General features: G+C 49.3%; 1 protein-coding gene and 1 non-coding gene across 2 annotated transcripts; one reads left to right on the top strand and one right to left on the bottom strand.

Annotated features, from left to right (window-relative positions):
- Positions 1-343: 343 nt before the first annotated feature.
- On the top strand, positions 344-4531 carry TLE7 (TLE family member 7). Its single transcript, XM_040253167.1, has 9 exons — positions 344-1039; positions 1153-1175; positions 1342-1400; positions 1877-2089; positions 2197-2438; positions 2640-2781; positions 2915-3068; positions 3810-3883; positions 4182-4531. Exons 1-9 carry the CDS (start codon positions 732-734, stop codon positions 4284-4286), a joined length of 1320 nt encoding a protein of 439 aa, XP_040109101.1. The 5' UTR covers positions 344-731; the 3' UTR covers positions 4287-4531.
- Positions 4532-10062: 5531 nt separating this feature from the next.
- Positions 10063-10135, bottom strand: TRNAM-CAU. The gene has a single exon. It is a non-coding gene; the product is annotated as a tRNA-Met (tRNA).
- Positions 10136-14402: the final 4267 nt, after the last annotated feature.

Below are 14402 nucleotides of genomic sequence, written 5' to 3'. Positions count from 1 at the left end.
TGAGTTCTTCCATGCTGTCCCCTCTAGGGGAGAGAGACCCCGTGATATGTGTATGGTTTCCTGTGGCCTCATGTTTCTTTTACCCGGTGGATGAACCCTCATTTGAAAATGCTGTGCAGTGGTCAAGAATATGCCTGCCAGTGCAGGAGACACGGGTTCGATCCCTGGGTCAGGAAGATCCTCTGGAGTGGGAAATGGCAACCCACTCCAGTATTCTTGCCTGGAGAATCCCATGGACAGAGGAGCCTGGTGGGCTACAGTCCGTGGGGTTGCAAAGAGTTGGACTCTACTGAGCATGCAAGCATGATCGTGGCTCAACAGTGTGTATGCGCTTAATGCCACTGGCCTGATCTGTACGTTCAAATTAAAGGGTGAGTTTGATTTTAGAGGATAGAAGTGTAGTCTGTGTGTCTAGAAGGAAAAACAAAACACACACCTGGTACTATTATAACATCTCAAAGTGTCCAAGTGACGTTTCACCCTCAGCACCATCGCTGCCAACATTTAGTATCAAAAGTGAGTCTGTGACCAATTGCGAATCCTCTCCCTCAGAGGAGTGTTCTCACGGTCTTCTCAGTAGACCCCAAAGATCGCATCCACACGTCAGCATCTCTTCTCTCCTTTGCTGCAGGGGATCAGGACGAACTGGGGACTCAGGATCTGTGTGACAAACTCATTCATTTCTCAAGCCCTGGAACCAGGTGGCTCAGGCACTTCATTGACCGAAAACCATGAGTGAAGAGAAGGAAGAGGCCTCATTCAGTGTGCTCCCAATTTATGATGAGCCTGAGAAGAGGAGGGACGTGCCAGAGAGCCCTGATGCTTCCTCCCAGCCGGAGCACCATGCACGGTCTCAGCTGGGCGAGGTGTACGGTCCCCCGGAGCAGCCCCTGGGCTCCCTGAGGCAGCACGGCCCAGCTTATCAAGAGATGACCTGTGCGAGTCCCCAGCCGTGGGCCCCCCAGGCCCTGGACGGATCTGAGGTGCCAGCCACGTGGTTCTCCAAGGCAGAATCCGAAGATGCAGCATGCGGTTTCAGGTAAGTCTCCCTTGAACCAGGCTGGCCTGGGGCGGTGAACTTTCTCTGTAGAGGGAGTCTCCACCCATCTCACTTCCCGTCTGTCTCCTCCCTCTTTCCTCCCTGTGTCACAGCCCCCCACCAGGAACGGAGTTTGGTAAGTCCTAGCTGGGACGGTGTGAGCAGGCAGGGTGCAGCCGGCAGCTGGGCTTCAGAGTGGGGGTACCTTGGGGCGTGAGAGCAGCCTTCTCCCTGGGTCCTGTGATGCTGTTGCTGCCAGACCCTACCTCTCTGAGCGGGTGGCCGCTGGTCTCTCCCTGTAGGTCAGCCTTGTCCTTCACCTGGTCCCGCTGAAGAAGTCTTGTCATTCCTCAGAGCAATTGTACGTGTCTTTTTTTTTTCAACCTGGCATCTTTCCCTTCCTATTCCCCTCTCCTACCCCAACAAGAAGTTAGTAGGAAGAGGGTGAGGGCGTGTGGTGTGTCTGTATCCTTACTCTCTCCCCAATAGGTTGTGGGTGCATGGAGTCCCTGCTTCTTTGGACCCGGGCTCCCCTCCTTCTGTCACCAGTGTGTAGGGCCTCAGCTGTCAGGGTCACATTTAGAGTGACATCCTCAGAGGGACTCTGAGCCAGGCTCTGCTGTCATCGCTGAACTCAGAAGTGTCTAAGATATGGCCTGTTTGTCAGGGAGGCCACCCTGGCCTGGTGCAGAAGGATGTCAGTGGTCTGGGGACCCCAGTTGAGGACACAGTCCTGCCTGAGGATCAGAGAGGAGCTGGTGGATTCAGGCTTAGGAACAGGCTGGCCCCCATCGATGAGAGCAGGTCAAGGCTGTGACCCTTTGGTGGCCACCCCAGCCTCCCGTTCCAGATGATGTGGTGGTTAGGCAGAGGGCCCCACATAAGTCCTGGAAGGTTGGCCGACTCCGTCACGGGAAGAAAGTCTATGCAGTGGCTGTCAGCGGCTCAACTCACCACGTGTACACGTGTGGCCACGGCTACATCAGAGTGTGGGATGAGAGTGCCCTGCATGCCTGGGACCAGGCGCCCCAGGCCCAGCTCAACTTCCAGGTGAGGGGTCCTCCAGAAGGCTGGGGGAGCTCGGGGATGACCTCTGTCCTGACACTGAGAGCCCATGCTTCCTAGAGACCATTTGAGAATGTTGGCCCTTCCAACAGGACCGTGACAGCTGTGTCTTCACCTGCAAGCTGTTCCCCGATGAGCGGAGCCTGATCACGGGGGGTCTGTCCCAGAGCCTGACACTTTGGGACTTGGCACCCACTCCCCGTGTCAGAGCACAGCTGGCCTCCACCGGCCCTGTGTGCTATTCCTTGGCTCTCTCTTCCAACGCCCAGATCTGCGTGGCTTGTTTCAAAGGATTTGTTGAAATTTGGGATTTGCAGAACCAAATCTTGATCAGGTATGACCCCAGGGGTTGAGGTGCAACAGTGAGGCTTTTGGGAAGTTTGGGATGCTTGCCCTACCTCACTTCCTCCTCTGCAGTAGGACAAGGTGAGTCCATGTGGAGGACGCATATGGGCTGCATATCTAGGGACTTCCTGGGTCCCAGACTTCTGAGGGTTCAACCAATGCACGAACCTCTGAGTTGTTTTCCCACCAGGAAGCATGAAGTCCCCATATACGGATCCCAGTGTGTGGACATCACGGGCAATAAATTCTGGACAGGAGGTGAAGACACCAAACTATATTCCTGGGACCTGAGGAGCTACCAGAGGCTGCAGCAACAAGATTTACGTCATGAGGTGCCCGCATGGCTACCGCGGGTCTGAGTGCGGTCCCTGGGGCCCGGGAGCTGTGGGTGCCTACAGAAGCGGGCTGCAATGATTGATGGGCATGGCCTCTTTGAGTGCTGACCCCAAACCTCCTCCCCGACAGATCCTCAGCATCACCCATGACCCCAGTGAGGAGTGGTTGTTAGTAGGCTTGAGAATGAGTGACATCGTAATTGTGCACACACACCGGAAGGAAAAGTTTAAGGCTGTCCTACAGAAATACGTCTACCGTCACAATCTCAAGTTTGCCTCCTGTGGTGAGTGACCAGGCCGGGGACACCTCTGGGTGCCCCGTCGCCTGACAAGCTGTCTGCTCATCTGGGGAGTATGGGCCCGGCCTGCTTTCAGACTGTTTAGTTCCCCACTCTTTGGCCCCAGAACTGGTGGGACCAAGGTCTCCGGCCACCTTCCCATTGCCTTCACCTCTGCTTCCTCCCACCACCCGTTTTTCTCCCCTGCTGGCATGGCTAAGTTTTTTTCTTTCTTCTTCTTATTATTATCACTGGTTTATTTGGCTGTACCAGGCCTTAGTTGTACCAGGCAAGCTCTTAGTTGCAGCATGTGGGATCTGTCTAGTTCCTTGCCCTGGGATTGAATCTGGGCCCCCTGCGTTGGGTGTGCAGAGTCTTAGCCACTGGACCAAGAGGGAAGTCTCTTTCCTGCCTTCTTCCTCTGCTCGTTCCCTCTGCTTCTCTGACTCTGTCTGTAATGGTAGCTTCCTACACGGAACCACAGCCCAAAGACACCAACCAAAGACAGAAGAGGAACGAAGCCCCATGTGACTGGCCTGTTGTTCAGTGACTCTCCCCTGGGAATCTGGGTGTGGCAAGAGGGAGCAGGCTGAAGATGGAATGGTTTGGGTCATGTCTCTGAGATTTATAGATGGGGGAAGCTGAGGCAGAGAACGAGTGGTTCCTTCCCTGGTCTCGTTGGGAGCAGAGCTGGGGCTGGAAGGCAGGCGTGGTCTCTGCCCCCTCCATCTGTCTTTTCTCTGTCAGGAAGCTATTTTGTGGCCACAATGAATGAGACGATCCGCTGCATAGCTGCACCTTCTCTGCATAGATTGTTTCAGGTAATGGGTGGAGGGGTGTACAACCCAGGCACTTGGAGCTCACAAACCCCAGACCCCAGATGGTGGGGCCCCAGAGATAGTGCTGGAGAGTACCTCTGAGATGGCACCCAGGGCCATTGAGTATATCAAGGGGGATGAGGACTCAAGGCCTTGGGAACTCCTGGGCTCCACCTTGAGCCCCGAACCTAGCCTGGCCTCTGGACCAAGCCTCAGGTCTACATGGAGCCTTGAAAAGAGCCCTGTATGACGCCTGAAACACCCCGCGTGTTGTTCCTCCGTGGCCTCTCTTTCCCTCCAGGTAGAGGAGTCCGCACACATCCTGTGTTGTGACGTATCTTCTGACAACCAGTATGTGGTCACAGGCTCCAAGAATAGTGCCACGGTTTACCAGCTCTTGTATTGAAGGTCCTGCTGGTGAAGACCCAACGAAGGCCAGCATGCTGGAAGGGTGACCTTGGGCACTGGGCCCCTCTGACACCTGCCACTCCCCCTCCTTCTCCTCACGTGTTGGTTATCTGTCCATTCCCCTCTTGTCCAGCACATTCCTAGCCTGGCCTCCAGGTTTTTATTATACAGCTTAAGGATTTTTCCTTTGTTATTTTTCTACCACTGATTTGTGGATTTTGTAATTAATAAAATAGAAAAGCAGAAACCAAAGTGGCTTGGGTGTGTGGTCAGTTGTTTCAAACAACAAACTCATCATGGATTGCTTATACCCCCTTTCAGCAAATTCCTGGGTGGGTAAAACATTTTAGACCATACTTAGTTTTGTTTATAACTCTTTTTGGGGGTGTCAGGGAATTCTTGGACTCTTAAGAAAGCTCAGGAAGCAGTGTATGTCCACGTACAAACTTTCAGGATGTATCAGGATGCTGGTAGACCAACAAAACTCAACTCTTGACACAGGTTAAAACTCCAGGAGCTGATCTAACCATAGCCAAGGTCTCGATTCTCAGTCTGGCATCTGGTGCCAGTAAGAAGCTGTCTGTCTGTTTCAGGGCATCTTCTCATGTTGGTGGATGTGATATTTTGTGTGGCCTTCACCAAACTGAAAAAGACCCAGCTCCCTGAATCAAGCCATATAGGCCTGCTTTACTCCAGCCTCTGCTTGGAGTTGGCATGGCTGAGACAGCTGCTGCTGCTAAGTCACTTCAGTCATGTCCGACTCTGTGCAACCCCATAGACGGCAGCCCACTAGACTCCCCCGTCCCTGGGATTCTCCAGGCAAGAACACTGGAGTGGGTTGCCATTTCCTTCTCCAATGCATGAAAAGTGAAAAGTCAAAGTGAAGTTGCTCAGTTGTGTCCGACTCTTTAGCGACCCCATGGACTGCAGCCCACCAGGCTCCTCCATCCATGGGATTTTCCAGGCAAGAATACTGGAGTGGGGTGCCATTGCCTTCTCCAGGCTGAGACAGCTAGTAGCCTACTAAAGTTTGTAGGTTAAAATTCACCTGGAAGAGGCACGAAGCCTGGGACCAATTGTACCATCCTTTGCATTAAGATACTGTCCAGTACTGGTTTGTGCTGACAGATAACGAGTGAAGAATGTGCCTCCTTTCTGGGCCGAGACATAAGGAGTAGGGGGATGTCCCCTCCAGGCTCTCTGTCTCCTTCTACCAGCTCCAGGCAAGTGATGTGAAGATCCAAGGGGATCACAAAACAATGAGATGAAAGCATCCTGTGTCCCCAAATCAAACACGGAGAAGAGCTTCCCCCTTTGGAATATTTCAGGGGAGAGAAATAAACTTGTATTTGAATTGTTATACATGTTATGTATTTGTCACTATAACTCTGGAAATAACAAACTTTTACTTAAAGGGCCAGATAGTAAATATTTTGGGCCTTTTTGCAATTGCTCAACTCTGTTGTAGCATTCACATATGTGAATGTGACTGTGTGCCAATAAAACTTTGTTTATAAAAATAAGCAGTGGGTCACATTTGGTCTGCTGGCTGTAGTTTGCTGACTCCTGCTATAGCCATTGTGCCTCGCAATAATATATTTATTTAGCTTCCATGGAAAAATATACAGAGAGTAGGGTCCAACAGCAGTCCTGTCCTGGGCTATAGTAACAATTAGACTCCAAGTGTCTATATATTTTTTACACAGTATTTTTAAAAGGTAGGGAATTCTAAAGATCAAATTCACAAGGTGGATAATTTCTGGAGACTAAAGTAGAGAAACTGGATCATAAAAGGATAAAAAGGACAGACTCAACTCTATATGCATTGTTTATTTCTTCAAGGTCAGTTCAGTTCAGCTCAGTTCAGTTGCTCAGTCGTGTCTGACTCTGGGACCCCATGAATTGCAGCACTCTAGGCCTCCCTGTCCATCACCAACTCACATCCATCGAGTCGGTGATGCCATCCAGCCATCTCATCCTCTGTCGTCCCCTTCTCCTCCTGCCCCCAATCCCTCCCAGCATCAGAGTCTTTTCCAATGAGTCAACTCTTCACATGAGGTGGCCAAAGTACTGGAGTTTCAGCTTTAGCATCATTCCTTCCAAAGAACACCCAGGACTGATCTCCTTTAGAATGGACTGGTTAAATCTCCTTGCAGTCCAAGGGACTCCCAAGAGTCTTCTCCAACACCACAGTTCAAAAGCATCAATTCTTCGGTGCTCAGCTTTCTTCACAGTCCAACTCTCACATCCATCCATCATACATGACTACTGGAAAAACCGTAGCCTTGACTAGATGGACCTTTGTTGGCAAAGTAATATCTCTGCTTTTGAGTATGCTATCTAGGTTGGTCATAACTTTTCTTCCAAGGAGTAAGCGTCTTTTAATTTCATGGCTGCAGTTACCATCTGCAGTGATTTTGGAGCCCACAAAAACAAAGTCTGATACTGTTTCCACTGTTTCCCCATCTATTTGCCATGAAGTGATGGGACTGAATGCCATGATCGTGGTTTTCTGAATGTTGAGCTTTAAGCCAACTTTTTCACTCTCCTCTTTCACTTTCATCAGGAGTCTTTTTAGTTCCTCTTCACTTTCTGCCATAAGGGTAATGTTTGTCAAAAAGGAGTTGGCTTCAAGAAAAACCATTAACAAAGTGAAGACAGCCTACAGAGGGGTAAAAACCTTTGCGAAGATATTTCTGGTATGGGATTTATATCCAAAATGTGTAAAGAATTCTTAAAACTCAACAACAAAAGACAAAACGATTTAAAAAGGGGCAGAAGATTTGAATAGCTGTTTCTATAAAGAAGGTACACAGATGGCAATAAGCACAGGAATAAGCTCAACATTATCAGAGAAACACAAACCGAACCCACAGTGCAAAGGAATGTTGCAAGAGCAGGATAGCTAGAATAAAGAGGACAGACAGTAACAAATTTGCTGGGGTTATGGAGAAACTGGAACCCCCATAACTTGCTGGTGGGATTGTATTAATAGAACTCATTGCAGCCACTTTGAAAAACAGTTTGGTAGCTTTTAAAAATGCTAAAGGTAGAGTTATATGACTCAGCAATTCAACTAGATGTATACCCAAGAAAACTGAAAAAAAAAAAAAAAAGGCATGTAAGTTGGGAGAGTAAGACTTTGAAAAGATAAAATAAGAGAACTGTACTTTTTCTTCTGTTGTGGAAAGAAGGTAAAGTCCAAGTTAAGAGTAGTCACGATAAGTCAAAGAGTAGTGTAATTTCAAGGCTAGTTACTAAAAGAATACTAAACAAGGGTACAGCTTCCAAGTTAATAGAGGAAAACTACTGGAATAATAGAGTATAGTAATATAATATTAATAAGTTTTATTATTTATAATTTATTATTAACTCAGTACATTGTTTAATTTGATGTTAATCTAAATAAAATTATGTAATAATGACAAACAGAAGATGTGACTAAATACTGAGTCATAAAGTTCAGAGTATTTAATTTTTACAGAATATATTCTAAGACCATAATGCAATTAAGATAGAAATAAACAATAAAAAGGAAACTAGAAATTTCCTTGTTTTGGAAATTAAGAAATATATGTCTAAATAATTCAGTTCAGTTCAGTCACTCAGTCGTGTCCGACTCTTTGCAACCCCATGAATCGCAGCACGCCAGGCCTCCCTGTCCATCACCAACTCCCGGAGTTCACTCAGACTCACGTCCATTGAGTCCATGATGCCATCCAGCCATCTCATCCTCGGTTGTCCCCTTCTCCTCCTGCCCCTAATCCCTCCCAGCATCAGAGTCTTTTCCAATGAGTCAACTCTTCGCATGAGGTGGCCAAAGTACTGGAGCTTTAGCATCATTCCTTCTAAAGAAATCCCAGGGCTGATCTCCTTCAGAATGGACTGGTTGGATCTCCTTGCAATCCAAGGGACTCTCAAGAGTCTTCTCCAACACCACAGTTCAAAAGCTCAATTCTTCGGCACTCAGCCTTCTTCACAGTCCAACTCTCACATCCATACATGACCACAGGAAAAACCATAGCCTTGACTAGACAGACCTTAGTCAGCAAAGTAACGTCTCTGCTTTTGAATATACTATCTAGGTTGGTCATAACTTTTCTTCCAAGGAGTAAGCGTCTTTTAATTTCATGGCTGCAGTCACCATCTGCAGTGATTTTGGAGCCCAAAAATATAAAGTCTGACACTGTTCTACTGTTTCCCCATCTATTTACCATGAAGTGATGGGACCGGATGCCATGATCTTTGTTTTCTGAATGTTGAGCTTTAAGCCAACTTTTTTGCTATCCTCTTTCACTTTCGTCAAGAGGCTTTTTAGTTCCTCTTCACTTTCTGCCATAAGGGTGGTGTCATCTGCATATCTGAGGTTATTGATATTTCTCCCGCAATCTTGATTCCAGCTTGTGTTTCTTCCAGTCCAGCGTTTCTCATGATGTACTCTGCATATAAGTTAAATAAGCAGGGTGACAATATACAGCCTTGACGTACTCCTTTTCCTATTTGGAACCAGTCTGTTTTTCCATGTCCAGTTCTAACTGTTGCTTCCTGACCTGCATACAGATTTCTCAAGAGGCAGGTTAAGTGGTCTGGTATTCCCATCTCTTTCAGAATTTTCCACAGTTTATTGTGATCCACACAGTCAAAGGCTTTGGCATAGTCAATAAAGCAGAAATAGATGTCTAAATAATTAGTAGAGGCTAAATCACAAAGAAACTGGAAGCTATTGTCAACTGAATAATCAAAAATTGAAGAATTTTAAAAAATCTAAAAAGAATGGAAGATTTAGCTAAAGCTATAGTTAAAGTTTGGCCATTCCTAGGTCATCATTACAGAGAAGGCAATGGCACCTCACTCCAGTACTCTTGCCTGGAAAATCCCATGGATGGAGGAGCCTGGTGGGCTGCAGTCCATGAGGTTGCTAGGAGTCAGACACGACGGAGCGACTTCACTTTCACTTTTCACTTTCATGCACTGGAGAAGGAAATGGCAACCCATCCAGTGTTCTTGCCTGGAGAATCCCAGGTCTAGGGGAGCCTGGTGGGCTGCCGTCTATGGGGTTGCACAGAGTCAGACACGACTGAAGCGGCTTAGCAGCAGGTCATCAATGCCAGGCTTCACCTTGCTTTCCGGGGCCACATGGGAGACTTGCACTGACAGCCCAGGTCTTCCCAGAAACTGAAAACTGGGTCTGGACTGGAGAAAGGTTATAATCTCCGGAGACAGCAGAGAAAGAATGTGGAGACACGGCCTTGAGCCGAGTGGAAGAAGGTGGTCGTGTTTTAGTTGCTAAGTGGTGCCTTTTTGCAGTCCCATGGACTGGGGCCAGTTAGGCTCCTCTCTGTTCATGGGATTCTCCAGTCAAGAATAGTGAAGTGGGTTGCCATTTCCTTCTCCAAGGGATCTTCCCCACCTAGGGATTGGATCCGAGTCTCCTGCGTTCCAGCAGATTATTTACCGCTGAGCCATTATGGGAGCACACAGAAGAAATTAGGGGAAAGGAAGTCAGAAATAGTTTAGGAAACAGATTTTTCACAGATGTTGCGAGACGAATTTAATCACTCGGCAGTGTTGTATCCATTTCCCCGCAGGAAGATGGGACAATGATCGACCCTCGTGGCTGTGGCTTGTGGTTGAATGGGCTCTCTGTGGACCTAAGCATTTACTTCTGTTCTCTGGCAGCACGTGGGGATCCCTCTACCTGCTGAGTCCGCGGGACCTCTGTAAACGCCATCCCGGAAAGCAGATTATCTTCTGTGAATGGCAGTAAAACATTGTGCCCTCTCTGAGGCTCGAACTCAGGACCTTCAGATTATGAGACTGACGCGCTACCCACTGCGCTAAGAAGGCTGACATACAAAGAATCTTCTTTCTCGCTAAAGGGAAAGTGCCTGCAGCCGCTTCCTTTGGCCTAACCGCCTCGCAAGAGTCGGTGTTTGCCGGCAGAGCGCCGGTGGGTCCCGGGACAGCTGGGGAAGGACGGCTCCTCTCTTCTTCCGGGATTGGAGCCGTCTTGCGGCGGGAGGGAGTCCCGCGCCAGCCTGGAGCTCAGGGGGTCGAGAGAGGGGGTGGGCTCGTGCAGCCGCGCTCGCCGTGGGTGGAAGGGCGCGCGCGGCCGGTGGGGTTCTGCGGAGCGAGCAAGGCGCGGCCGAACACGCGAGCGTCCCGCGCGGGCACAGGCTCCGAGCGAAACCGGAGAGCACGCGCCCGGCTTTGGCGGGAGGACGCGCGGCAGGGATGCGCAGAGCAGGGAGGAGGCGGCGCGAGCGGCGGGCGGCGCTGCGGGCGTCCGCCCAGACGGCCACTGTCGCCGGAGCGCTCGGGGCGTGAGCTCGGGCTTGTGTTGCTGACAAACGGCGGGTGTCCGGCTGGACGAAGGCTGAAGGGGGCGACACCCGCTGCAGATGGGCACGGGGAGTGGGGGGCGACCCTGAAGGGTGGGAAGGGACCTGGGGCGAGTGTAGGCGGGCGGGAGGAGGAGAGAGGGGTTCGGAAGAGTTTGGGGGCGTGAACTCTCCAGGCCCTGAGCCGGCCTTAGGAGTGGGGATGAGTTAGGAGAAGGGAGAGAAGATTCCAGAAGACTCTTGGATGTGAATTCAGTTGGAAAGACGGAGGGAGAAACCATGATTGCCTTGGACTTGCCATCTTACTCGTTTATTCAACCTTGTGGTTCTGCTTTCTCCTTCAAATCATTTTGTGTCCTTATTACGTATAGAGCATTGCATTTCGGAGAGCAGAAGAGCAGCAGCGTTTCCTCTGCTGCTACTGCTGCTAAGTCAGAACAGTCGTGTCCGACTGTGTGTGACCCCATAGACGGCCGCCCACTAGACTCCCCGTCCCTGGGATTTTCCAGGCAAGAACACTGGAGTGGGTTGCCATTTCCTTCTCCAATGCATGAAAGTGAAAAGTGAAAGTGAAGTCGCTCAGTCGTGTCCGACCCTCAGCGACCCCATAGACTGCAGCCTTCCAGGCTCCTCCGTCCATGGGATTTTCCAGGCAGGATTATTAGAGTGGGGTGCCATTGCCTTCTCCGAGCGTTCCCTCTCAGTTCAGTTCAGTCGCTCAGTTGTGCCCGACTCTTTGCGACCCCATGAATCGCAGCACGCCAGGCCTCCCTGTCCATCACCAACTCCCGGAGTTCACTCAGACTCACGTCGATCGAGTCCGTGATGCCATCCAGCCATCTCATCCTCGGTCGTCCCCTTCTCCTCCTGCCCCCAATCCCTCCCAGCATCAGAGTCTAGGCAGGGTTTAAAATCTTATTGTTACAAGAATGCAGGGTGGATGGATGAATGAGTGGATGGGCAGAACATATAAGTCAGAAAGCATTCCTTCCTTACTTCTTCACGGGAATTTCTGCTGCTGATGCCCAGAAGGCATGACTACCGAGGAATCACTACCCCATCCCGTTTATCCAACGATTATTACAAGGTACCAGTACTACCTTGGGCTGGGCGGCTTATTCTTTCTCTCAGCCCTTGTGGCATTATTGTTTTCACCAGGGAACAGTGTATTTTCATATCTGGTGGGTCTAGCCCCTTGCCCCCACTGGCCCCTTTCAGGGCTTTGGTGCTAGCTGAACGCAGGCTTCAGGTCATCTCTTGGACAGTCGTTCACACTGGTGTTCACACTGGCCCCCTCTTGCTGCTAGATTTCCCAGGGCACTTAAGTGACTGATTTGCGTCCTGTGGTTCCAGCTGTTCCCTGCGTGTCTCCTCCCTTGGCTGGGTGTTCAGTAATGCAGGGACAGAATCTGAGCCACCCTGGGAACACCACATTCAGAAGGATGGTGGAGGAGGTTCTGGACCCACCCCCAAGCCCCTCTCTCCTGCCACCTCCTGCCTAGACTCGGTGCGCCTGTTTAGTGAACAAAGAGTTCACTTGGCCGGGAGTCAGGGCTTGACATTTGTTCTCTCTCAGCCACTACCCAGTCTTGACCTTGTGCCTTCCCCTCCGGGTCATCCTAGCCTAGTACAAATTCTGCCCCGAGAACAGGAAGAAACCGGCTGCGGTACAGGCAGTCCCTCCAGCGGGCCAGGTCCTCGGAAGCTATGAGAGCTGTGTGGCCAGAGCTCCCTCCAACCTTCCCTCCCCTTCCCTCCCTCACCAACACCCCCCTCCCCACCCCCCAACCGCCACCTTGAGAAGCTGCAGAGCAAAGGACACGGTTTGTTCCAGGAATCTCTCTAAACACATTTTTCAAAATATCCCTGTGCCCAATCCTGAATGGCACCTCACAACATTTGGGGAAATAGTTCTCAGGGCTCTGCAGCTTGGTCTCTCAGCTGGAAGAGTTAGGCCATGCGCCATCCTGCATACCCACCCGGAACCTTCCAGCCCCCCTCCCAGCCTCTGCTCCTGCCTTTCTTCCACCTACCCACACATCCTAATCCAATGTTGGTCACCCACAAAGCCCCTCTGTCCTGAACTCCTCTTGCTCAGCAGCCCAGAACCAACAGAATGTTTCCTTCTCCTTCACTTTCCTGTATCTTTACTCTTCCCTTGAGATGATTCCTTTACCTTTGTGGCAGAGGTTGCTCTGGAATTTTCTAAATCCTCTGCAGCAGATACACAAGAACTAATTTTAGCTTACTGATTGATTACTGGAGAGAGTTCTCTATAGAAAGGCCTACAAAGGACTGGGAGATCTGAGGATTTGGGGTTGAGATTGGGAGATGTGACCAAGGGTGTGGGGGGAGGGAGGGGAACTAGGAAGAGTGCCCAATGGGATCCTGGATTGGCTACTGAAACTTGAAACGGACATCAATGGACAACTGCGTAAATTTGAATAAAGTCTGTAGATGAGTTTATATATCAATATTAATTTCCTGGTTTTCATCATTGCATGACAGGTTCAGTGTTAATATTTGGGGAAGCTGGGTAAAAGGTATATGGGAACTTTATTATTTCCAAACTGTTTTATAAGTCTGAAAAGTACTTTAAAAGGAAAAGTTAAAAGTTGAAAACAAATGAATCACAGTGGAAGCCCTCAGACCTTCCTTTAGAGATTCTGATTCAGTAAATTTGGGGAATGGGCTTGGGGATTGTACTTTTAACAAACTTCCTAGGTATTTCCAGTATTCAGCTGTAAATTCTCCTGGATCAGGTAACCATTAACATCTCTTTGATTCATTAGCTCAAGAAGTATTTGAATAGTCCACACACATTAGTGGGTGAAAACAGAAATAAATGAATAAAAAACAGGTCAGGTGTGCAATGCAAGGGCAGTGGGAGTGGGCAGTTTTATAAGTTTCTGTGTCATGAATACATATAACTTCCAAGTTGTTAGGTTTTTTTTTTTTTTTTTTTTTTAAATAAAATGCTCCCTATGAATCAAGACACTTTCTGCTTTAACTGAATCCCCAAATTCTTTTATTCAAATATGTTATTAGTGGTTTTCTGTGCTAGTTACTGTGATCTGTGTCAAGGGGACAAAAGTTAAAAAGACACAGCTCCTGCCCCCAAGGAGTTTATGGTTCACTGAGTAAGACACATAATTGGAACTAACTCTTATAGGGGCCAGAGTGTGGACAAAACTGAAAGCGGGCTTGGATTTGGCCTGAGCTTGCAGGAGAGCAGGGAGCAGTTGGGATTCTGGAATGTGGGGGAAGGGAGCAATCTAAGAGGCAGTTGGGAGCCAGTCCTCAGTTGAGAAGACTGTTGGGAGAATGAGAAGCCTGCTGGAAAGGGATGGTCCAGGAAAAGTTTCAGATCTTAGAGAACCTGATAAAGGAAGGATACAGTGTTGTGATTCAAAATGGGAGGGCAGGGAGGGGATACTGGCTGGAGAGACAGGTAGGTCCTGTGTTGAGTGTGCTCGGGTCTTTGAGAGGCACTGGGAGACAGTGTGTCCTCCAGGACCCCACACTGGGGATGGAGACCAGCATGGCCACCCTTCTAGACAGAGTGAAGTTAGGAGGTACAAGGCATGAGTTACCCAGGCTCAGGCTAGAGGAGGGGGCTGGGAACTTGGGACTGGTTAGGCTTCAGAAGAAGACAGACATCCATGTAGAGACTGGCCTTTGGAAATGTGGGTCTGTTGATCAAAGAAGATGAAGGCCAAAAACAAAAAAATTGAGATTGGTCATAACTGCCAGAGGAGGAGTTATTAAGGGAG

The sequence above is a fragment of the Oryx dammah genome, unplaced genomic scaffold (assembly GCF_014754425.2).
Source record: "Oryx dammah isolate SB20612 unplaced genomic scaffold, SCBI_Odam_1.1 HiC_scaffold_13, whole genome shotgun sequence".
Lineage (NCBI taxonomy): Eukaryota > Metazoa > Chordata > Mammalia > Artiodactyla > Bovidae > Oryx > Oryx dammah.
This window is presented reverse-complemented; position numbering and strand designations above follow the sequence as displayed.